The sequence below is a fragment of the Ciconia boyciana genome, chromosome 13, assembly GCF_034638445.1.
Source record: "Ciconia boyciana chromosome 13, ASM3463844v1, whole genome shotgun sequence".
Lineage (NCBI taxonomy): Eukaryota > Metazoa > Chordata > Aves > Ciconiiformes > Ciconiidae > Ciconia > Ciconia boyciana.
This window is the reverse complement of record NC_132946.1, coordinates 1,308,574-1,333,799: the sequence shown is the minus strand read 5'-3', so window position 1 is coordinate 1,333,799 and position 25,226 is coordinate 1,308,574. Positions and strand designations below refer to the sequence as shown.

At 42.8% G+C, this 25,226-nt stretch overlaps 2 protein-coding genes across 7 annotated transcripts in view; one reads left to right on the top strand and one right to left on the bottom strand.

The window, feature by feature from the left end:
• The window catches only part of ARHGAP17 (Rho GTPase activating protein 17), a 49,168-nt gene extending 47,729 nt beyond the window's left edge, over positions 1-1,439 (bottom strand). For 3 of the 4 annotated variants that reach the window (XM_072877567.1, XM_072877568.1, XM_072877570.1), the window contains exon 1: positions 1,281-1,439. In XM_072877567.1, the coding sequence (XP_072733668.1) occupies positions 1,281-1,333 (53 nt within the window). In that variant the 5' untranslated portion in view covers positions 1,334-1,439. The remainder of the gene's footprint in view (positions 1-1,280) is intronic. The other variant, XM_072877566.1, reaches the window with a different exon arrangement.
• Positions 1,440-1,941: 502 nt separating this feature from the next.
• LCMT1 (leucine carboxyl methyltransferase 1) lies at positions 1,942-22,797 on the top strand. 3 transcript variants are annotated; one of them, XM_072877572.1, is made up of 11 exons: positions 1,942-2,088; positions 3,371-3,462; positions 4,092-4,213; positions 5,686-5,762; positions 6,421-6,482; positions 14,556-14,658; positions 16,516-16,636; positions 17,431-17,532; positions 17,954-18,045; positions 20,064-20,161; positions 21,895-22,797. In XM_072877572.1, the coding sequence occupies exons 1-11, from the start codon at positions 1,991-1,993 to the stop codon at positions 21,915-21,917; spliced, it is 990 nt and encodes a 329-aa protein (XP_072733673.1). In that variant the 5' UTR covers positions 1,942-1,990; the 3' UTR covers positions 21,918-22,797. The 3 variants fall into 3 exon arrangements, with proteins under 3 accessions (XP_072733673.1, XP_072733672.1, XP_072733674.1); XM_072877571.1 differs by having other exon boundaries at positions 20,064-20,185; XM_072877573.1 differs by lacking the exons at positions 14,556-14,658; positions 16,516-16,636 and having other exon boundaries at positions 17,399-17,532; positions 20,064-20,185.
• The last annotated feature ends 2,429 nt before the right edge of the window (positions 22,798-25,226 follow it).

The following is a 25,226-nucleotide window of genomic DNA, read 5'->3' as shown; positions in this document are numbered from 1 at the left end:
CTCTTTTATAGCAAAACAAACACCTTATTAAAAAAAAAAAAATCTACTACTTAGCCATTATTAGCTGACACGCTTGACCTGTTTTATATGTATGTAGGCCCCAAAGAAAATAAACACTGTATTAAGTGAGTTATTGGAACAGAGGCCATGAAAGTATAAACTCAGATAATATGAAAGTTTACACTTTCAGTATAAGTACATACTTTCAGATCAAGTTTTCACTAAAAGCAGAGAGCAGTTTCTGGGAGAAAAAATACAGAATTCTACTAGAAACAGTGAAGTCACATTTGCATTTTTAGCTCACAGAAGAGCTGCAGGCAGACACACCGGTGTCTGCGCACAGATTTGTTTCCACAGAATCAGGTTAAAAACCTTCCAAGACTCTGACATCTGGACATCGATGACAGTCATACCTACACGACTGCTGTTATTTTTGTTAAAATTAGGTTGCAGAGGTTGCGCTCTCCGAAGGCTTCTTAAATGGGAAAAAGAGTGAGAAACCGCTCAAGTAACTCAATATCAAGACGGTAACAAAGGAAACGAAAGTCACAAAAACCCAGACAGGAAGCGTGCAATGCAAATAGCTCTGCAGGGGCTCGGGGGCCAAGGTGACTCCCAAAGAGCCCCCTCTTTGCCTCCCCGGCCCCAGCGTTCCCCCAGCCCCGAGGGGATCTTCGCTCTCTGTCCTCACAGCGCTCAACGTGCCACACACCTTCGCGCCCGCGCCCCACGCCTTCGCGCCCCACGCCTTCACGCCTGCCCAGCGCTGCGTGGGGAGCCCTGGCTGGGGAGACCACCCACAGCACCCACAGCACCCAGGCGGGCTCCGCTGAACTCGCCCGTCTCGGGGCTGCCAACACCTACGAACAGGTAAGGCGGAGGCTTCGGTGCCAGCGGACACCGACGCACCGACGCCTCGGACACCCGCCTGCCCGCCCAAGCCCCGCTCCCGGCTGGAACACCGAGGACCAGAATCTTCTTGTTGCTTCTTTTAGTTTTCGAACAAGAAAGAGTTTCTGCCCTTTCCCCCCCCGTCCCGCCAGTTTCTGTCTGAGCTGACAGAAGTTTTTCTTCCCCAAAAGGCCCCGCTCAGAGAGGCGCGGGAAGCCCCGCCGTGCCCGGTCCCTCCCCCGCCCCGACGCGCGGCCGAGATTGCGGACGGCCTCCGCCCGCTCCCCGCCGGGAAAAGCGGAGCGGAGCCGCCGCCCGAGCCCCGCCGGCGCCCCGACCCAGCCGGGCAGGGCCGCCCACGGCCGCGGGACCCCGGCCCCGCCGCCCACCTGCCGACGGTCTGGTTGGCCAGCTGCTTCATCCGGTTGAACTGCTTCTTCATGACGGCGGCTGTCCCCCCTCGGCCTCCCACCGGGACCCCGCTGCTCCGCCACCACCGCCCCGGCCCGGCCTCCTGCCGCCGCCGCCTCCTCCTCCCTGCTCGCGGCGGCGCCCCCGGCCCCGCCCACACCGGAACCCGCCGCCGCTTCCGGCCCCGCCCCCACCGTCACGTGCCGCGGGGAACAGCCGGGGCCCCGGGAGGGGCGTGGCGGTCGGAAACCCGGATGTCCCGCCCGGGGCCCGGATGTCGGCGCTCCGCGGCGCGATAGCGGCTCCTCCGCCCACCGCTCTCTCGGGAGCGAGGGGCGCTGCTGCTCCAGGAGCGGCAGCTGGGCCGGGCTCGGTGCGTGGGGGCCGCCCCTCCCGGAGCGGACAGCCCCGGGACCCACCCCTGTCCCGTACTCCCCGCGGCCTTATCGCCGAGAGTCCCCCAAGACTACTGCTTCCGGCTTCCCTTGCGGTACTGCCGCCGTTTCCTGGGCGGGGGCGGTGCAGCCCGCGCTCTCTCATTGGGCGCTATGGAAATGGATGAGGCCGTGGACCAATCGCTGCCGAGCTCCGGCGGGCCGCTCTGCGGAGGCCGCCCAATGAGGGGTGGCGGGGGCCGGGCCGCAGGGGCGGTGGCGGCAGCGGCGGGCGGCCGAGCCTCGCGCCCTCCATGGCGGCCGCTGCCCGCGACCCCCTCTCCGCCGTCGGCCTCGACGAGGCGGACGAGGCGGTCCGGGGCACGTGCGAGGACGCGTCCGTCTGCAAACGGTAGCGGCGCCTGGGGGGGAGCGGCGGGGCGGGGTGCGGTGGGCCGGGCCGGGCCCCTCCGGCGTCCCCTCGCACCGGGCCGCGGCCCTGGGGCGGTGCTGGCGGGGGCGAGGGCGGGCAGAGCGGGCGGGGAGGCGGCGAGGCGCGGCCCGGCCCGACCCCCGGGAAGCCGGGCTGGAGGAGAGGGGGTAGAGCCCCTTCTTTTCCCAGGTGCTGCCCCGCGGAAGGGTGCCGCCGTGCCCGGCCGTGCCGGTGTCCTTTGCACCGAGGCCGAGAGCGGAACCCGGGGCCCCAGCGGCTGCAAGGGCCGGCTGGCCGGGGAAGCACTCGCGGAGCGGTGTAGCGAGCGAGGCTGCAGAGGAGCGAATGCACGTCAGGCCCCGGCCAGAGCTCCCCGGTGAGGGCGGGGGGTTTGCGCTGAAGGTGCTCGTCCCTTGGACCGACAGCTTCAGTCCTCAGCTTCGCCACGAAGTTTCCCGGTCCTGTTATTAAACACCTGCCCAATTTTCAACTTAGGGTTCGTTTATAAAACCATACAGGGATAGCTAGAATTATACTGTCTAATAGTGGGAATGGGAAATTTCAGCGATGTTCGATATCTCAGGGAAAAAAACATCGTGATATTTGTCAGAATTCTTTATTTCACCTCCTCGGGAGGATGGGTGCTGGGAGGGTGATGGGTTTTGTTGCCCTGTTGTGCATGGGCGTGAATTTAACTTTGGCTATTGCTGGCTTTTTGTTCTATCCTTTGTTATTGGTGTAGCAGCAAATTGTTGGGCGGTTGAGTTTGTTTTTGAGAGTTTGCCTTTTCAACTCAGCTGTAAAACTAGTAAGTTCTATTAGAATAGAATAGCACTGTTGTCTGTGTTAAAGTCAGACGTAGAAGCTCTGGAATAAGTGCAAACAGCTCGTAGCAGAATGATGTATGGAAGTAAGGCATGCTTTGTGTGCGGTCTGAGGAACTTCGGACAGACAATTCCTCTGTTTGCTGGGTCCTCGAGGAGGAAATATTCCAGATTAGGGTCTTCGCTTGCAGAGGTTCATCAAGTGGTGCAGAGGCCATTAAAAAGATGCTTGTTTAATATGGCAAGAGCCAACATTTTTTACTAGACTTTCTATAACTTCTTAACTGAGATAGTTCCACACGTTCAACAGGGTTTTTAAACTTTGTCTGCATGTACACACCCAGAGAGTGACTTTTTTGGCCCGCGTATCTTATAGAATAAATCTTGGTGGCCTTATTTCATACTTCTTTTTTTTTTTTTCCCCCTCCGCTGGACAGGTTTGCTGTAAGTGTTGGCTACTGGAAGGACCCTTACATCCAGTATTTTGTGAGACAAGCCAAAGAGAGAAAAGCACCTGAAATCAATAGAGGCAAGTTGGCATGTGAACTTGAATGAAGACAGTGCAAACGTGTTCTTAACTGGTCTTGAAGAGCACCTGACAAAACCTCCGTCTACTGGGTATTACGGAGTGTAGGAAATATGTAAAAGAATGAGACAAGTTTTCTTCACAGTACTAATTCTATATTGCATCTGATCTTTTAAATATTATTCTTTAAATCAAAACTCTTATCCTTTGCTTTCTGTATTCTGAATGGAATGTCTCTGTGTGTCTTGGCGTGCAGTAATCTCTACAAAGCAGTCAAAAATGTTGCTTTGACTCAGGACAGAAGGGTGTGTCAGCCCTGGTCTCTGCAAAAGTGTGCACACCAGCTAGAATTATTCTGCTTGGTTTGAGGCGAAACTTGACTAAAACTTTTATTGACCCAAGGAATCCTGTTTTATCAGTGTATCAGATTTGTTAGTAATAATAAAAACAAAAAACAAAAACCCACACACACAAAAAAACACCCAAACCCCTTAGGTATCTTAAAAAGAGTGTATTATTCTTCCTAAGAAACACCATTTTTTTAATAGATTACCTAAAATTCTTAATGAGTGTTAAACATCAAGTATTATATGAAAATAATAATTAAAACCAAACTTTTTTTTTGTTACCAGGCTATTATGCTCGTGTTCATGGAGTCAGTTATCTGATTAAAGCTTTCCTAAAGAAGACAGAATGCAACTGTCAAATTGTAAATCTTGGGGCTGGCATGGATACCCTGTTCTGGAGATTAAAGGTAATGATAGCTGTGAGTAACGAACTTGGCTGAAGACAAAGATTTGTGTGGACGTTTGAAGCGCTTCTGTGAGGGCTTATCGGTGCTGCATTTTGTAGTACGACGTGGAGGCGTGCAGCGAGGCTGACTGCGCTGGCTGGTCTGCCTCAGTTCTCAGCCTGCTTAGAATTAGTTTAGGTATCTTTAAACCTCAGTGCACAGGAGGGGCTGTGATTTTCACCGGCTTTTACCAGAAAGTGTGAGCCAGAAGCTGACCTCTTCAGAAACAGAGCTTGAACTCCACATTTGCTGTCCTCTTTAAGTCATAAGATTTCACTTTTTTAATCCTGTATTAAAACAGGAATAAGGTACCAAGGTACAGGATTTTACAGGCTCTATTTACATGTTTCTAAATTATTTATATAAATGTGAGTTTATCTATGTAAATATATATGTCTGTTTGTATGTATGTAATTCACAAAAATTCAGATTATTCAGGTATTATATGATGGTATAATTCTGAATGAACTTGTCTTCTCATTAGCATTTACATTTGTAAATTTGGTTTCTGGAAGAAAGCCCAAGGAGGCCAGTCGCATTTTGCTTGGTCACAATTCATTATATTTCAGTCAGTGGAGGGGAAAAAATAATGAATTTTTCCTGAGAATTGAAGCTTTTTTCTTACCTGCATTCCCATGAAAACTATGTTATACACATTTTTATTAACTTTCCTGTAACAGTGGTTTTAAAAGCTGAAGTGGGGCCTGTAATTCCAATTCTTTCTCCTTGTAAAGAGCAGATGTGGTATAATTAATGTACAGAAGATGGGACCCAGTTAACCGAGCGCCTCAGTGTTCTGACTACCGATTTAATCTACTGTTCAGAAATTCGTGAGGTTGACAAGCTAGAGCTAGCAGTACGAATCTGTCACAAAAGGGTCACTGCATGGGGAGAAACTTGGTACAGCTTATCTATCAGGGTGTCAAATAGTGACAACACGAAATGAAGAGGTTTTCCCCTTTTTTGTAGTAGGGGAATACTGATGCACTTGTAGTCTGGCTGTTGGTTTGAGGACAAATTGTGGAATGTGGTCACTTTCTATGTAAACCTGTGCAAAATATTCCTGATTCCTTCCTTAGAAGAATATACTGAAGGTGCATGGTAGATGTCGTAATAGTTTCCTGTTGCTGTGCTCCTCTAAATCCTGATAATATATTGTCGGAATATATGTTTCAGTGATCTAGTGTCTAGGATTGCTGCATTATGTAAAACGTTAAATAATTTCCTTAATGCTTAGAGGACATTCTAATGTCTCTCAACTGTTTTTGTTGGTTTGGGTTTTTTTTAAGCTGTGGGACATGAAGTTATACTACAGTTACAAATGCCAGTGTAATCTAAACCAAAATTGTTTACGACTTAAGGTTATTATCTTCTTGTCATGTGCACGTGAAACTTGAATGCCCCTAATTCTAGAGTCTTACTCCAATTCTCAGGATGAAAATCTCCTCCCTAAAAAATATTTTGAAGTGGATTTTCCAATGATAGTCGCAAGAAAAATACATAATATCAAGTAAGTATAATGCTTATGTTTAGGTATGTGAAACTGAATGTAGTTCAGCAAAATGTCATTAATTGCAAGCTACAATTACTTCACGTCTCTTCTGAGAAACTCTTCATGCTCTAGGATTTAGAATAAAGGTTTCATTGTGTGGGCAAGTCATACATGTGACTGTGCAGCCACTATTCCGAATTGGAGAAGTGGGTATGTGGAAGCTTCAGGGAGGCAAGCAGGCTATATTCTTAATTATGTAAAATATAACGGGCAGGGGAAGCCTCACGATGATTAGAGGCGATTAAGTCTTCTTCTCTTGCTATTGAAGACAGCAATAAGTTCCCAGACTTGCATGTTCAGTTAGAGAGGTGGGATAGCTGGTAGTATATGTGAATATTCTGTTTGAATGAATACATTAAGGCTTATGGAGGATACTTGACGAGCGTGTCTGGATTTCTGTTGAAAGATTACCTGAAAATTTGAGTCATTTGGTATAAAACTCAACTGCAACTTATTACAGTCTAACTTGCAAACGTTTTTATTTCCAGTAGAGGGCAGAGGTATTCTCTTGTCTGTTTTTAACACACACACATATCTATGTTAAAAAAAAAAAAATTGTAAGCACACTGTTAAACAAGCTTAACTGCTCAGAGATGCTTCTTCCTTCTTCCCACAGATCAAAACCTCCCCTGTCAAAACCAATTATGGAATCCCATTCAGGGGACTCTCTTCTAATAGGTGAGTCATCTTAAAAATAAGTCAGCAATGTACTGCAGCACTTTTAAAACTTTTCTGATCATTTTGTTCTGCTATGTGGGCAGGCTTTTAATGTTTGAAATGGTGTTTGGACAGAGAATTGGGAGGGAAGAGAGTCTTTTTTCTTCTCTTACAGACTCCTGCCCATTTGTTCTGTGTCATGTTAGAAATGTCTTCTCTTGAAGTGGTTTTATTCTGCCAGAAAGTTGTTGGTTTTTTTTTTCTTCTCTCATATTATCTCAGCTTAAATTATATTTTTCTTTTCTGTCATAGAAAAGGAAAAATGCTACTGATAGTCATGTATACTGGATTAAAATATCTATTGAGCATTTTCCTCTGTCTTCTTTCTGTCTCAGTAAGAGCACAAGTCTTTACATTTAGCAAAGTCTTCACAGAATAAATGCAGCCTGCAAAGTCCATTCTCGGGAGCCAGCGCCATTTGTTACATTCTAGTATGAAGAGGATCTTAGATTCAGGAGGTGTCATGTGGTTGTACTGTCTTGGCTTACAGCCTCATTATGTTTGTGTCAGGATTATAATTTGAAAACCTCTGTACTTGTGGAAGAAAAACTGGGTTCCGTTGAGTAACGTTTTCAGTGCCCAAATAGCAGATACTGCACTACAGTAGCTGCTGTGGACCCTTTAGGAGGAACAGTAATTATCTGCATCTACGATACCAACTCATTTGTGTTAGCAGATGTGACCCTAAAACAGAGCTAGCAGTGTTTTGTGTTCCCTGATGTGATTACATCTGGTTACATCTAGAGGTGCTTTTAATAAGCACAATTCTAGCGAAGGATCTGGAGGGCTTGAAAGGGCCCTCCAGAGGGTGAGGAAGAGTACAAAAAGAGTGAGGAGCTGTGCTCGTGCTGCCAGTGGCAAGGTGTAGGTGCTTCACGCCGAGGCTCTTTTAGTGCTTTAACTTGGATCAGAGTACTACCACACACTGACTTGACCATGCATATTTATGCATATTATGCACATTTTATTGCTGCATATTAGAGGGTCTTAACTTACCAACCTTTTAGATGTCATTTGAATGGCAGAATTCTCCATTATACATTCAGGTCTCAAAAGATGAAAGCCCAGTGCCCCATCTCAGAAAAAGGGCTCCTAAGTACCACCGTGTTTTAGTTAAGAGACCTTCTTATAACGTACCTCTTATATACAGTGAGGTATGCTGCATAGGCACTGTTAAAAAGGCATTAATACGAGGTCGATCAGAAGGGTTCGATAGTATTTGTGTTACTGAACAGCTGTAGATACGTAGTACAGCAAAACAACTGCAAAGTTATCAAGTTGCAGCAGTGTACTGTAATCAAAAGCTACTAATTAGCAAGTCAAAGCAGTCAACAGCAACTAATGTATCACTGTGTGAATGTATTGGAGTGGCTTATTTCTCTAAAACTGTTTTTCTTGTTCTTTCTAAGTGTTGGGTTTTAAATAGTTTAGGGTAGCCATTTTCCTGTAATGGGGCTGATGATGGCTCTACTACACTGAGATCTTTGGGATGTAGCATAATGTCCAGGTACTTGGAGATGGTGGAAGTCTGTTGGGGAATCCCAGTTTGAACTGGCACTCGATAACCACAGGCCATTTTGAGTGAAAGCCATGTGGGAACTCTCATTTAAGGACATACCAACGGCACTGCTTCAGGTGGAAGTGCCACCAGAAGAGGCTGTGGCCTAAGCAGACGAATCAAACAGTCGGATGTATAGAGATTTCTTGCAGTTCTAAAGGAACTTGACAATGAATTCGCTCAGCTACTAACTGTTATATACCCTCTCATTTTAAAACTGTCTTAGTACCTGAGAACTGGAAGGTGGCGGCTGTGACTCAAATGGGCTCCAGGAGAAATCCAGGGAACTACAAGCCAGTAGGACTGATGTCTCTACTGGAAAAATTAGTAGAAACTCTAACAGACAGTCTTAGTGGAACACAGGAATAATATAATGTGTTGAGAAAGAGTCAGCATGGCTTTTGTAAAGGTAAGTTATGCCTCACAAACCTATTGGAGCTCTCTATAGGAGTCAACAGATATATTGGAAAAGGACATCCAATTAATATAGTGCTTGAATTAAAAAATGTGTTTTGACGGTGTCCCTTACCGAAGTTTGCCAGATGAATTGCATGGTTGTTGTGGGGGGAAGGAATGGTTCTCATATGGATAAAGAGCTGGGGATGGAGGGTAGGCATATGTTGTTCATTTTCATTATGGAGGGAGATGGAGAGCTGTGCTCAGGGATATGTTGTTGTTCAACACTAAGAAATGATTGGGAAAATAGAGTGACTAGTAAGTGACAGCTTGTTGGCAAGTCCAAACTCTTCAAAGTGGTGAAGAACTGTAGAAGAATCTTGTGAAATTAGTGACTTGGTGATAAATTCGATACAGATTAATATAAAGTGATGCACATGGGTGGAAAAAGCAGTTTGTGCCTCACATGTAAATGATAGGCTGCTCGCTGATTACTGCTGCCTGCGCACAAGATCTGGGTAGTATAATAAATAGATAGATGAAAACATTGGCTCAAGTAATGGTCCAGAAATCCAAATCAAATTTAAGGATTCTTAGAAAAAAGGTAGAAAACAACATAGATGCCAGTATTAGTAGTACGTATTTGCCCTCTCTTTGTCTTTTCCCTAGGTAGCTGCTGTTGGCATCTGAGAGAGGCAGGATACCATACTAGGGGGACCTTTGGTCTGCCCTGATACAGCTGTTAGACTAATGCAGTGTTCTGGGAATTGTAGTGGGGCATCATGAAGCAGCATTTCCAGGTAGGGAAATGTTCCTCATTTTTGTGGTTTTCAGGGTGGGGATATGGACCAGGATTTGAGAGTCTTGGGGAAGGAGGTTGTCCCACCCCCGTCCCCCACCCACATCAGTTCCAACACTGCTGTCTCTTGCATACCAAGCATAATTTGTTCAGATGCTTTGGAATTTGATTTTTGCATTGTTGTAATATCAAGTGACATGACCCTTGCTCTCTTAACTGCTTTTCTTCTCGCGCTATTTTCATTTCATGAAGCTAGTGCTAATAGACAACTTTATTGGCTTCAGAGCAACATCTGCTTTCTCCTTGTCCTTTAGACAAAGCAATGACAGCATGGCTTGCAATCCAAGTATAGATATTTGTGGCCTCTGCCCTTGAATGCAGCAAGATGACACTTGTCATTGAACAGCTTTGCTGTTTCCTAGGGAATGTTAGATCTCCAGGGGAAAGCAGTGAATTTGTGCAGTAATTTGACATTGCTGTGGTAATATCAGGTTAAATTGTTTTCAAAGTTCAGTGGTGCTATCTGGTTTATGATGCAGTTGCTAGCGTTGGGAAGTTAGTACTCCACCTTTGCTACCTTGCAAGTGCAAATTACACTTCAGTGAACTATTACCTTTCAGTGCCACTCATACGCTTTCTGGCCCTGTCTAGTCCAGCTTTGGGAGTTGGTTGTTTTAACTTCCTTTTTCCTCCGTTTCCAAACTTGCTTGTGACCCAATGCAGACATCAGGGTTGTTGCTGTCTTGGTGACTTGTGTGCCTTGCATTGGGGAGGATCCTGTGCTTGCAAGACAAACTAAATTTCTTTGTGTTTTGACATGTACCCTGTTCTGATGTTGTAGGTATAAACAGCCTGAGTGAAACCCATACTGTCATGCCTGTGAGCCTGCAGAATAGGTTGTATGGGCTGGTTGCTTGTAAAGCTGCCAGATACCTTAGGATGAAAATCCTAATGAAATCAGTTTGAGTCAATAGTATCCTGCATGCTGTCTCTTGGAAAACCTCCAGGAAATTGTTTCACTAATCTAAGAAGAGAGTAAGAAAAGAAAACTCTGAACTCTTGTAGCAGAGGAAACACTGCGCTTCGTGCGCCTGTGATTCTGTAATGCTGCTTCAGCAGATGGATTAAGGTAGTGGGTGAGTGTCTGAGGGCCACCATCAAACAGAGCATTTACTTGCTGGTAGCATATTTCTGTGAAGAAAAATTTTATTGCAGTGAGGTCAAAAGGCAACTATAAGCAACTCCTGCTACCGTTCAGTTACTGTAATGATGTCTAAGTTCGAACTACTTATATTGTTACTTCTGTACCAAAAGTCATGGAAAGTATACATACAAGTGGTATGAACAGAGCAACATGTTCTCTGTTGCACTATGCATGGATAACAGAAGCGTGCATCTGGTCTGCGAGAGTCTGTGTTGGGTAGATGGGGTGGGGCTGGAGTGACGGGGGTCATTTTCTTTCTCTCCTTCCCTCTCCCTTCCCTTGTATTCCTCAAATGAAGTCAGAATCTGGTATTTCTCAAACCTTCATTTCAGACAAGTACAAGAGAGAAACTTTGTACATAACTGAATATGCTGAGTGGGAGCATCACAAAGAAAACTGTAAGGTAGCTCCGTGCTCTAGAAAAGAACATCATGACCAAACAACTTTGCTAAAAAAACAACATGAAATACTGGCATCTGGGTGGGAATTAGTGCTTGGAATATGGGATTTTTCAATGGATTAAGCCACCAAATGTTGCTGGCTATGCCAGCATCAGGACAGCTGGCCTGAGTCACAACCAGGTGGCCCTGTTTATTTGAAAATGGCCACTGACTTGTGTGTTAGTGCAGCATGGGTGGTGGTCTCTGGCCCAGCCAGGAGGGAAGGCAGCAGTGCTCCTGGCAGCGGCAGAGATCTGATGGAGCATGCAGGGCTCTCATCTGCGGGGAGATCACTCATCTTCGGAAGAGTGAGATTACAGTAAGAAAAAAAAAGTAGGGGCTTTTTTTAAGACCAAAAAAATTGATTCAATTAAAATAAACTTCTTGTTCGTAAGAGGAAATCAATGGAGACCACGGGACTGAGCTACCAAGCTGAAATGTGCTTTTTCTTTTTTCAGCTGCTCTGTAGATAGGCAGGTATTGTGAAATACATTTGCACCAACGCTGCTCGGTCAGGGTGGCAGCATATTTGCAAATTTTCATACTTAGAGCATCAAACTCTGCAATAAAGTAGAAATTGGTGCCAGACCATGAACTAGCGGCACATTATTTTCTGGGGTGTTTATGGCTGTACTTCGACTTTCAGACTCCAGGCTGGAGACAATGGCAATTCCAGCTATGATCAGCTGTCACTGCCTTGCAATAAGTGAGTGTCTGGTATCTAAGTGTGAGGCGATGGAGCAGTTGTCAGTCTGATTCTAAAATTTTGAAGTCTTTTGCCTAGTTAAGTATGATCTCTTCATCCCTTTGACTTTATATATTACAGGATTTTTTAACGCTGTGTATAGGCCAAAGGTGGAAGCTAGCAGAAAATCTTACAAGGGAGTTTGGAAGAGGCTTAGCTTAAACTCTTTCTTCTTGCTTTTTTTCCTTTTGCCTCTCTTTTTGCATTTTAAAATTGACTAGTGTAAATTTCATATTTTTCCATACGATTTCCTTCAAGATAAAGGTATTGATCATAGATGTTGAAATACATGAATTATGGAGATATTTAATGAGGTGCTTTCAAATATGTTTAAAATGTACAACTTTTAGCAATTGTATCGGCTTGTGTATAATGTGTGTGCAGCTCTGCCTCGGTACTATCTGTGGTTGTGTTTGCCAACAACCATCAATGGAGAGTCGAGGGAAGTTGGCAGGAAAATGTGTGGAGGAACAAGTACATTCTGTTTGAATGGACCAAAGAAGGAGAACCAGGCAGCCCGGATGCTGGAAATGGGAGTAAAGTGATTGCATTTGGAGTAAAAGGCTTTTGAAGAGAGGAGGACGATCCATTCCTCATCAGCTTTCTTGGCCTTTTAAAAGTTTCTGCTGCAAGGAGTCCTATATTAAGGCATTAAGTATACTTGGCTTTATGGTTTAAAGAGTATTTCCACTGAGCCAAATTACCCTTAAAGAAACCTGTTCTAGCTTGGGTTTTGTTCCAGTAGGTAACTTGGAATAACCAGGCCATGGCTATGTGGCTGTTTATTTTGACTTGTCCACAACCCACATCTCCAAAAACAACTGGGCTGGGCTGCACCGAGGATCACCCAGGTTGCTTCCTTTGCCCATCCCCTCTCCCACCATGTCAAGGTATAACAGCAGCTGTGGGGTTTGTTCATGTGTATACAAGCTTATTAAAAACAAAATCAGTAATTCTGATTGCTGAAATTTGAACCATTGTGAAAGACAGTTTTCTAACATAAGGTTTGAGAGGTTTTGCTCTTTCCTGCTCTTCAGTGATAGAAATGCTTGAATCAACACGGCGTGAGCATTTATTCTCACCTCTGGTGAAATGTTTGTACTACTTCCGATACTGAATCACTTAAAAATTGTTGTAGTTTATTTCTGGTTTTAATTAACACACCAGTATGTCCAAGTTAATGAAGCTGGACAAGAAGATTGCGTTAATTTCATACTAATTGTGGTGACTGATGCTTACTGTGCTGTATCTCTGGACAGCAAACCGATCACTATATAAATACTTTCCTGTGTGTGGTTGGGTTTTTTGTATGGCTTTTTTTGATGCCATTATCATGGCCTTGATATAATCACTTAAATAGAAGGGTGTGGGAAGTAGTAAAGCTATTACAGAACATGCACATGGAAAAAAGCCTTGACTCAAAATCTTGAATCATTTGCCGCACAACTTTTTTTTTTTTCCTTCTTTTTTTTTCCCCTGTAACTCTCTGCGTGAACTGTTCTGCTTTCTGTATCTGTTCGGAAACATTGCTGGAAAGACAGCTATTGTCACTTGCTAGTGCCGTTTTCAAACAGTTGGTCACTTGAAAACTAAACAGAGATACATCTTCCAGATTGTTTGAAACACTGCTTAATTTAATAAATTGCCTTTTTTTTTTTTTTCCTCTCCTTTCCTGAAACGGAAAGCCCTTTTCATCCTGTCTCTTCGGCCACTTGGCTTCTCTTTCTCTCTTCACCTAGCTCTTGACATCTGCTCCCGTATTACCATTCAGGAGCTGTGTTTGTCTGCAGCAGGATCCCAAATGGAGCTGTGCCAGAGCTTGCTACTGCAGACGGGTATTGACTGGCCATTACAAGGCCACTTCAAACTCTCACTCTGGGTTTTTTCACTCTTTAGCTTACTTATTTTAGTGCTCGCTCTGTCGCACTCGTATGGTAAGAGGGAAAAATTATGTGCTATTCTGTCCTCATGACTTCACTCTGGTAAAGCTAAAGCGTGAACGAGCAATCTGATATATTGCCGCAGAACTTTGTGTCTTTAAGTGGGTTTGATACTGTATTTGTAAAATGCTTTCCATGGGGACTGGGCTCATCTAGTTGAATTGATTGCAACTGGTTGTCAGAATTGTTGATAGCAAGATGCTCATGCTGCTGCTGGCTTCCTTACAGTTTTGCTAGGATGGCAAAGTGTCTTTTGACTTCAGTGTTAGTTCCTCCTTCATGTTGGAAAGCATTTACAGGAGCTTGCTGCCTCCTGTACCCCAGGGTGAATATTTGTTTCTCAGAATACCTTTTCTAATTTGACTCTATGCTTAAATACCATCACTAGATCATATGAAAAGGCTAAATGATAATTTTTTTTGGTCCCCAAATCTGTGTCTGCTACCCATATATATTACATAGCTATATGTATTGTTAATTTATATACCTATATCTATTGTTGATATTTGGAACATTGTTACTCTTAACTTAGTTTTTTCAGAAAGTGATGTACATTTTTTTATGTAGTTCCCTACGTACATATGTTGGGTCATCTAAAAAGACTCTGCAAACAAAACAAAAACCCCTGCCTTTAATCGTCACATTTTTCTTCTCCCTGCATTCCTTGAAACCATGGTAACGGATGGGATAACCTATCTGCATTAGAGTGGCTGCAGAGTGAAAGAGTAGGCTTGTTGCAGAGTCTGATGCTAATACATCACAGTCTGTAAACCACAGCAATCAAGTATAAGGGAGATTAATGTTTTAAAAAGAAGAGTTTGCTGTTAATTGTTGGGTATAACAGATCAAACTTTGACTTCAAATTCATATGTTCCTGTGGGTTTTTTTAATTTATAGTTTCAGCATCACTCTTGTTTGTAACCGGTAGTGTCTCAAAATTTTAAACTTGCAGATTCTCACAGCCTAGACTCGAGTCGATATTCCATAGTAGGAGCAGATCTCCGTTTCTCATCAGATCTGGAGGAAAAGCTAAAGAAACATAACCTGGATATACAGTAAGATTTTTTTTTTTTTTTATGAGGGCTTGTGGAAGCATACTGGTGAGAATAAAGTCAGGCTTGGGCATACAGCATCTGCATCCAGTGCTCATTATGCTATTTCCATGGTTACCTTTTCCTGAGCCCTTTGAGCAGAAGGAATTTTTCAGACACCTCATGCAGCCTCACTGAGCCGAGCAGGCTGGCATTGCCAGGACTTCTCGGTAGTTCCAAGTCTGAAGCAAGGTTGTTCCTTGCGTAGTCTATTCTGCAAACTGTGTTTTCCTCCTTCCTGAGAAGATCAATTACAGAACGATTTGCTTCTTGTTCTTAAAACGCTGGGGGGAATGAAGTCTGGCTTTCTGTCAGTGTGTTTCTGGTGGTTGGTTCTCTTTGGGGTGTATGATCCTTTTGCACAAGTTACAGCTCTTGTTGCAGGGCAGGCAGCTGTAATTCCTTCTCACTTTCCCCCCCCATCCCTTGCCCTGGAGGGGATGAGTTCCTGCAGCAGCCATTTTCTGCCTCAGAGTTCATAAGAGTTTTCTTTCTCTGCTTCATGAATTTAACTCTTTTAGAGATTTCTAAAAGAGTTACCCCTTGCTTGAATTTGGTTGAAATTTAGTTAATAGAATCATAAGTTATTCAAGGGTTATCTCTAAACTAGAGACGTATCAAAATGTCATAAATTGCTTTTTTTCAGAGTTGGTTCAGTTGCATTTAGTTTTAATGCTGACTGATGTGCAGTACCTAGATCAGTGAACATCTTCCACCCCTATTGTAATGGCTGTATGAGTCAAGATTTCTGGGAGCTTAGCTGGTAAAATGAAGAATAATTCTGTAAATGTGAAATTATTTCAAAGTTTTATCCTTGTAATTATTTTCTGTTGCCCCCACTTACAACTCCTATTGTTCCCTAGACCTTTTGGTAAAGTGATTGTCACGGAGTCCTTTGAGAACTTAGCTCTGGAAGCTAATATCTGGGATTTTATTGTTCAAGCGTTAGGCTTCTGGAGGGGGCAGGATTTAAGTTTTTAGAGTGGATGATGGACATACCTTTCAAATACAAGATATATAAATAGCGGCTATCTGGCTGGGTGGGAGAGAGCATATGGGTAAGCAGAATGCATCAAATTGCCATTTAAATCTTTACACTTCCATCTTCTGAAATCTTGCCTTGCTTGCCTACATTGTTGCTCCTTGTGGAATTTCTCCTGCTTCTAGTGACTTTTCTTTTTCCTGTTCATTCTAGCAATTAAAAGAAAACTCCATAATTCTAAGGAAGATTACTCGTGTAGATGTCTATTTTTGGGGTTTTGTGGATGGAGGGGGAAGAGGCAACGTGCAAACTATAGATTGCATTTTGTTAGATAATAATATGTGAAGCTTGTTTTACAGATATTGAACAAATTTGTCTAATTAAAATTTGTCTTAGAACTTTTTTTAAAGAGAAAACTTTTTTTTTCCAATTTGTATTTTCTTCCTAATTTTACTGATCTCTAAAAGATTTCGGATTGTATATATATGGTACAATTCTTCTGCAAAGTGAATTTTAGTAGGCACTTCAGTTCATGCCATCACGGTTCAGAGAAGACTTACAGAATACACATTCTTCTGTGTTCATAGAATGGTTGACTTAGGGAAGATTGTTTCCTAATATTTCTGTTTTGTAACCATGAGAGTCCCCTGTCGACTGCCAGAAAACCCAGTTCTAGTCAACTTGATGAAGTGATTTCATTCAGTCTCAAAAGTCTAGTTCATGAAAAGGGTGGCTCTTTTAAGAATTTTTGGGGACATGAAATTACTTGCTTGCTAATAATTCTTTATAGATCTTTCTTGTTCTTTTGCTAGAAATAGTTCTCTTTTTTTGTTTTAAAGTTTGCCAACGCTTCTGGTAGCGGAGTGTGTACTGGTTTACATGACACCGCAGCAATCTGCAAATCTTTTAAAGTGGGCAGCAAGCACTTTTCCAGTGGCGATGTTTATAAATTATGAGCAGGTAAAACAAAAATGGCATTTTTAGACCTGCATTATTGTCATAAAAATTGCTCTCAGAAGTGGGAGTTCTGCTTGTAAAATAAGAGTGGGCCATATCCTTTTGTATAGACAGCAGTTTCTGCTGAATTTCTTTAGTAATGTGTTTTATTTTGTAGATATGTTAGCTCATTGTAAAGAATATATAGCTATTCTGAAAGACAATTGCTGGACTATATTGAACCAAAAGAACTGAGGCTTAATCCATATGTGGAGGAAACAATAGAATATTGGTTTAGATAAGACAGAGGAAAAAGAAATTATGCTGAATGTTGGATATGAGCATATAACATTACATAATTACCTCTCTGTGTTCTTTGACAAAGTGGAGCAAAAATCACATCAGCATGAACTTAGCTTCTCTGTATGGAAGTAAAATGCTGCCTCGGGGGAACTAGGTGGCTCCAGGAATTAGTAACAGGATCTTCCAAGCTGTAAATCACTGCTAGAGAGCTGAACCAAGCTGCTGACAACTTAAAGCAGAGTCAGTTTTCCGTGCCCAGTGCAGCGTCCCTGTGTCTGTAAAGGCAGTAGCATTGCCACCATCAAACTGGCACGCAACTTGTAAACATGAGGTAGCTGGGGAGGTTGTGGCAGTGGGAAATGAGACCTGGTGTAAGAATATGTGAAACTTACTTTAATGTTATCCTGTACATTTTATGACATAGACAATTCGAGAGTTTAACCAAGTTACTGCTTTTCACTGCGATTACATTCTTTTCGGAAGGGGGAACACTTTTGTCTCATTCTCTACCTGAGGTGAATATGACGGACCGGTTTGGACAGATCATGATTGAGAACTTGCAGAGACGACAGTGTAACCTGGCTGGAGTGGAAGTTTGCAGGTCCTTAGACTCTCAGGTAAAGGGGTGCAGAGCTCTGGGTGTGTTAATATTAAACTTAATCTGTCTGCAAGTTCTGCCTCTGTGTGTGCACTGTAAGGCCCAGAGCGGTGACCAAAGTAGGTTTGGGGCGGGCAGCTGCTGCCTACTGAAGCCCTTTCCTATCCATGTTAAGTGGTTCCCTGTTATCAATGCCATGATTGCTCGATAGCACGTAGTTTCGGTAGTTGTACAAAAGCTGTGGTAGATCAGAGCACAGCTCCATCTATCCTCTCTGTCCTCTCTGTGCAGAGGTTAGCAGCAGATGCTTAGAAAAGAGTATAAGAGCTCTTCAAAGAACAGGTCAAGCAGATGGCCTACTAAATCCTTAAGGGGGAAAACTGTTCTCTGGTATTTTTCCTCGAGTCCTCTGAAAACTGTGCTGCTTGTTTATTTTACAGAGGGAACGATTGCTGTTAAATGGCTGGGAATCTGCACGTGCCATTGATATGATGAAAGTGTACAGCTTTTTGCCACAGGCTGATGTCAAAAGGTATTACTGATAGCTTGCTTGCGGCCAAAAGTCATCTTCAGATGCCATTTCCAAGGTAGTTAACGTCAATACGTAGTATGGAATCCCCTAGTATAACAGAGAGGAGGCTGCGTGCAGATGCTAGCTAGGTGGACAGAATGTGTCTGAGTCTGAAACTCTGCAGAGCCTTAAGGATAATGCCTGGAGCAGCGTTAATGATCCAGAGCGTTATTGCTGGCAGAAATAGACTGCCAGTGGTGATGATTTATTTGGGTGTGATATAAAGCATCTCATGACAGAAATTTGCAGATAAAAGACGCTACAGAAATGCTGTGTTGAGTTTTTACAGTACCTAAGATGTTTCTTGTGAACATCCAGCCCCCACAACACTAGATGGGTGGAGCGGAGTCCTAAAGTACACTCAGAACAGGTAGCCACTTGTCATGTCCCCAAGGGAGATGACATCCAAGTGTTTGCTCCAGTCTTATAGGCCTAGGTAAGATTACTTATCCGTTTACTACAAGTGGGTGGAAAATGGCTAGTCCCTCCCTTCTTCCTTGGCAGCATATTTAGGTAATGAGCCAAGGCAGGGCAGTAATTTAGTGCTGCGACCTATTGTACTATGCAAGCAAAGAGGGAGAGAGAGGAGAGGTGTGCCCAACAGCGTGGTCTGACTTCTCTCAACAGATTGATGCCTCTTAAATTCATATCATGTTCATGAGCTAGACTGCTGGGTCTCTAGACAGAGCTTAGTACACAGAGGGTATAACCGAAGGCTGTTATAACAGTCAGTAATCTGCATGGATTTTGTTAAATTTTTTGCATTAAAGAAAAGCTGAAAAAGGGGAAACTTTTTAATGAGTAGCTGCTTAGGTATATAATATGAAGTGTGAATTGCTACGAGTCATTCATTAACTATTGTTTGAATTAGCCGAACAAGTTACCTTGGTCAAAATAAGTATTCCCATATGGGGATTTCTCAGAGCATGGAACTGAACAGGTGAGACTGAAAATCATAGGTTATTTAAATAAGAACGATGACTGTGTGATTGTACCATATGGCACTTGTGGAGAGATATAGCTTGTACTTTTTTTGCAGCATTTTTGACTACCTTAGATCTGTTCAGCTCCTTTCACTTGTTCCAAATGCCAAGAAATAGGTTACGTAAACTCTGTCCTTCAGTATTAATGAGGCAAATAATGCTTTTTATTTATAAAAATCTTTACAAAAGTGTTCATCTGCAGCACTTGCACATCTGTGAGTGTATTTAGGCACTTTTGCCCCTCAGCCTCTTTTGATTCTCAGTAGCAGCCCTTCCAAATATTTAGCATGGAAAATAAACACTCTGATATTCAAGTAATCTAGAGTGAGAGAGAGGAATATGCCAGGTTAAACTTTTTAAAGCAAGCACAGCTTGGGAGAAGTTCTCCCGTTTGGTGGAAGACATTCAAGGATCTTACTTTAAGAATCCTAGGTAGGAACCATTTTAGGAAAAAAATCCTCAGATCTTCTCTGTACCATTTGGTTTGTGCTTCATCATGAGCTCACGTGGGAGAGTTGTTAGAAGCTGCACTGGTGTACCCATCACTGTTCCAAGACATAATATGGATTTGTTGCGATTGTCTGGAGAAAATACTGTCTTCAACTGTTTGCTGTAATCCTTTGATAAAGATAAATCTCCTTCCATTAGGCTGTATTATTATGTGTACTTAAATCCAGCAAGACCAGATACGTACAGTAAAAAGGGGTTAGAAGAGAAATACTGGTGTTTGTGAGAAGTTACACAGATTAGTCCTGGAACATGAAATTCCAGGGATGAGAAGTTGAAAACATCTTGTGGGTCATTTGTTTCATACATTGACACCAAAGGCTAGGAGTAGTGGTGGTATCTTCATTATGGACAAATACCTGTATTAATTTACTAGAAAGGTAACTGCCTTATTGGCCACGGTTTTCATTCCTGTGGAGTGAGGAAGAGTACATTAAAAACTGTATTGAGACTACAGTTTGAATCACAGTTTTTCTTTTATTCCTACAGAATAGAAGGACTTGAATTCCTAGATGAAAAGGAACTGTTTGAACAACTAATGCAGCACTACTGCATCTGCTGGGCTTCAAAGGACAGCAGTAATCTGGGTAATGTTCTCCAACATCTAAGAGGTGACCCTTCACATTGAAATCCTATGTGGAAAAACCAGGACTATTTACACCAGATGTATGACAGAAGTATCCTGTAGCAGGAATGGGCTCTGCTTCTCTGTCGTTCTTGGGGCTGTGAACACCTCCCAGGTGGTCTCTCGTGACTGTTTCTCCACAGCCTTTTGAGGGTTTGTATTGGCATCTGAATTGCCCGAGAGGAACCCTGTCCAGTACAGGGGAGTTAGAATTTTTACACCAAAAGATGCCGTATGGGTTACTTTAAATAACTGCCTGCTTTATACTATCAGTGCTAATTGGAAGGTTTACAAATCCTATGCACGTAAAGTGCCATATGGGCACACGGTATATGAAATCACAGTGTCCTGACAACATAAAAATAAATTTGTATTACTTAGCCCAGTCTTCTTCTGCACTGCCCCCATTTACATCCATCTGAGACTTAAGTTTTCCATGCTGCTTTCTCCTGGGGGAAAATTCCCTCTGAAGTGAACTTTTTAAAATGTTCCTTTTGTTCTTAACATTCTGTCTCTCCTAGACTGGAATTTCTTTGAAACAGAGAAACTTGATTTATGCTTTATGTAGCATTATGTATGTTGCTGCTGCTTAAGAAATAATAAAATCAAAAGAATTGTGGTTTGGGTGAAGGATGGATGTCTACAGCCATTATTTGTCCAAATTAGAAGACAGCTCTGTTGCAGACAGTTTGTCTCTACTTATCTCTGCAATTTCAGGGACTTTAATTTCAGAATTTCAGAAAACTTCTCTGGCTGCCAGTTTATATCTTTTCCCTCCCCTTCTCTGCCATTCCCTTGCTCCTGACAAAGCAGTATTCAAGAACAAATTTTATTTGCTGTGCCTTAGCATATGTGAATAGATGGAATCTCTGCTGAAGTTGTGCATATTCTCAGCCAGAGTGAGTAACAAAGCATCTGATACAGCTGGTAAAGCTAGATCTTCAATACCCTGTTGCTGCTGCTGAAACAGAGATGCTAGCTTGTGGTGTCTGCGGACCCGAATCCTACAACTTTGACAGTTTTGAGCTGCAGAAATGCACGTTTTCCATTTGATTTCTTATGGCTAAAAAGTGATGACTGTAATACAGAACTTATTTCTAGAGGAACTAAGGCCAAAAAGTTCACCTGTTCATAGCAGCCGGTATTCCTGGGATCTCCAGCATTATTCTTTGCTGTGATTAGAGAAGTATTTAGGACAATTTTGGATACTGAGGTTAAGTGACGCAGCATATCTTAGAAGTCAAAAAAGAAAAATCCTAAAGGAGATAAGCAAATGTCTAATGCCTGGATATGCCTTAATATAAAGCTGTTTTTCTTTATCCAGAGTGAATTTACTGCCCTCATTAATGGTACTTTCCCCAGCTTTCTCTTTTTAATTTCATGGGCAGATCCTTAGTTCATCAGCAGCCTCTGTGTTGTTCCTTCTGCCATGAATAACTTCAGTACTCCTTCAGATTGGCTTATTCAAATGAATTGCTGTATCACAATCAAAAAAGGGTTAAAAAAATACAGATCAGCATATTTCCTAATTTCCTTTCCTGCCACTAAATCCTTTACATTTAAGTTTTTAAAAAAAAAAAAAAATTCTCAAAGCATCCTTCTTCCTGTGTCTAACTGTCCTAATAGTAGTGAAGTACAGGTAGTATGAGAATAAACACTTGTTTCTCCCCCCCATTCCCCTTTCTTTTCAAACAGGTCTTGCAAACATCACATTCTAATATATTTGCTCGAGGGAAGCTACAGGCCCAGAAGCCACAGTGACTGCCTTCTACTTGAGACAAGATCACAGAAATGATGGGACTTTGCATGTGCCAACTTCAGTCCGCACATCTGCGTAAGCGGCGCCAGTACAGAAAGTAGCGGGTGCTGCTGATGTCAACTGTCCTGTTGGCTTTTGGTAGTTTTAATGAATCTTTTTTGCCCATTGTGAGCAATTGTTACGAGGCAAGACTCGCCTCCCGTTCCCAGATATATAATGACGGACTTTCATAAGGTGTCAGTAATTCCTGTTTAAAAGCTTGCCTTCCTTAGTTCAAAACTGAAAGTAAAGTGTTCTTGGATTATATGATTTTCCTCTTTTGTCTTTTTGTGGATGTGTAAAATGTATTTGTGACAGGAAGCTGGAAAATCAGTCCTGGTGAGCTGCGTTATTGGATATCTCTGCACCGTGCACGGCTGATCATGAAGGTTAAATTTTGTTAATTTTCATTCTGTTCCAGTTTAATTTTTATGAAGCGTCACCATGTTAGCTTTCTCCAGGCTTTACTGTTGATACAAGGCTGTCACTATACTAGGTATGTTCTTGTAGGGGAAGGGAGAAAGAAGAGGGGGCCGTGATTCTTGTTCAGTGATGTACAAGAAACTGGATGATGTTAAAGTAGGCTTTATTTAACTGGGAAAGGCTAGGCTGGGCAGTTCAGCGCTGGGATGGTAAAGGTAAGAAAGAAACTAATCTAAATTTGCACTGCTTCTGGTAGTATCTTTACACCAGTTTCTCTTTCTTCTTTCTTTCCCCTTAAAAGAAACAAAATCCCAACGGCAACAAAAGACCTTGCCCTGTTGTTTGAAATTGAATCTTGCAACCTTCCTATGAGAAAAACAATAAATGTTTAGTATTTATAATTTGACTAGTGTCTTACTCATTAGAAATTACCTGTTTATATCTGATTTAGTGACTACATTTTTCCTCTCTCACCAAATGCCTCACCAAGAGTATTTTTTTTTAAAGCAGTTGCAAGTATAAGTAACCATACCGTATGTGACTTTCTGTATTGTAAGAATACCTGGCTTTGGAAATAGTTGACATGGGCTTGGACTGGAGATGTAGGGAAGGAGATTATTGAGATACTGGAAAAAGTAAACAGTTCTTAGAAGTGACAGTCGTCATTTCGGAGAAACAGAAGTAGTAAAAAGAAATGGCCTTCCCTTCACCGCCCTCCTCTCTCAGTCACCGACTTTAGCCACTGGTAGCTGCAGGCCACCTTCTGTTATGCTTGTGTCAAGCTGATTTCTTAAATGACAAGGCACAGAAATACAATATTTGGTAAATGCTCTGCTCGGTCTTTGCAAAGTGTTCACATAGCTCTCTGCCCCCAAAGGGAAGGGATGGACTCTTTGTGCAATTATGAAAGGAGCTTATAACCTTTGCTTCCTAGATAACAATATCAATGGTATGCTTATGCCTGCACTTTTTAGATGTTTGGGCTTATCTGTACCCCTCTTCTATTAAGAGGCACGTGCAAGCTGTGTCTGCATTAGCGTTGACCCTTTCTCTCTGCAGATGCAGGAGACCAGAAGGGCATGTCTCATTTTTCCACCTTACCATCAAAGTTCCTTCTTGAGCACAGCAGCTGTAACCAGGGGCTGTAGGGTTTGCCACTGGGTGGTTTCCCATGGCAGTTGCCTGCTGTCTAGATGGGGAAGTAGACTTGCTGATGAGCCTTTCTGCTTTGTGGGAAGCAGGGGCAGTTAGCCTGCTGTATTTGGGAAGCAGCTGCAGTTAGCCTGCAGCTTCTGGGTTTTGCTTTCTGGTTTCACACTGTTGTTACTTAAGAGTTTTTGAATATTTTTCATTCCCACTGTGCAATTGCTCTGTCTTACCCTAACATGAACCCAAGGAGCTAAATTCAACTAGGATCTATGAATCTGTCTTAATTAGACCTCTGAGTCCTCCAAACTTACTGCCTAGCTAAACATAGCATTTATGCCAGAGACCTGGAAGAAGAAAAAAAGCATCGTGCCTCCTTGCCCATCTTCAATGTACAGTTTCTCCTGAGTTAACCTGTGTAGGTGTGTAAAGAGTAGATATTCATCTGGCATAAAGAGGAATACCAGTATGCAACTACTTTCTTGATGTCTGCCCCTTCAGGAGGTCAGTGCACCTCTAAAGATCTGGAGCCTTAGGTTTGAGCAAAGACAACTCTCTGATAACCGCCAGAAGACAAGAGTATCAGGGTCACAAGGGCAAAATTATATGGATAAAACTTAATTTGAAACTGCCAGTGCAGATTTCTGCCTGCAGTCCCTATTCAGAGCATAAAAACCGAAAAGGTTCCTTATAGAAACATGTGTTTGTCCTCCCTCCGTACTGTCCTGCTTTTGTTTAGGAGGCAGAGCCAGACAGCTGAAAGGGCTTGTGAACTTTAATGTGACACTGACAAAATGGCAACGGTCTCTTCCTAGGCTGAGATAGGGGCTTGAGAAAGGGTAAAACAACTCAAGAATCTCAAGTCAGTTCTACTGTATTTGCAACATTTTTTTTTCTCTTCTGCTGTTAGTCACTATCAGTTGGAACAGCGGGTTTTTATTATGGATGTGCCATCCATGAAACCAGCCTAAGTTTTGATGGAAAGATGGGTCTGATTCTACTGACTGAGCCACAGTCTAGTACAAGTTTACTTGTCAGTTCTACTAACACAGTTTCGTGCTGCCCGGAAGCTTGGCTATAGATATTTAAAGTGTGGTTACTCTGAAAATATACTTAGCCCTGATTGTTCTAACTTCTTTGCTAGTCCATGTCTTGAGCTGTCTGAAATGGTGATGCCTTTATAACACATGATCTCTTCACTGACAGTTGGTTTGGACTGGGTGGTTGTTGGTTTTTGTTGGGTTTCGGTTTGTTTGTTTTTTTTTCCTTTGTTATTCTACATTTGAGGAGAAACGAAATAACTTTCTAAAAGAACTGCTATATTACAGCTGCATGTTTAGGTTGGGATTCTGAGATGCTTGTCTTGTCTCCATGCCCCTTTGCCCCCACCCAGCCCTTTTCCTTTCCCCAAAGGCTATTTTCCCAAGTCTAAATCCCGGTAAGTCTTTTATTTGGATGCTGCCATCTTCAAACTTTTTTGGACTTCATCAGTACTGCATCTTGGATCATGCTGTGGACCATTAAGTTGCTTTTCTTGCTTTTAATGAGCTTATAGCATACGAGGGCCTCCCACCTACAGATGCTCTGACTCACAGGAGAGCTTTGCTCCTGTGGGGTGTGTGTGCTGTCTTGCAAAATCATTTGCTAGATCAAAGACGAG

What these genes read in the sequence shown, in the direction of transcription:
- LCMT1 (XM_072877571.1), top strand. Translation starts at nt 1,991, where the DNA reads ATGGCGGCCGCTGCCCGCGACCCCCTCTCCGCCGTCGGCCTCGACGAG. An exon ending in AGCACCTGAAATCAATAGAG is followed by an intron (nt 3,463 to 4,091) that starts GCAAGTTGGCAT and finishes TTTTGTTACCAG; the next exon opens with GCTATTATGCTCGTGTTCAT. An exon ending in TGTTTATAAATTATGAGCAG is followed by an intron (nt 16,637 to 17,430) that starts GTAAAACAAAAA and finishes TCTCTACCTGAG; the next exon opens with GTGAATATGACGGACCGGTT.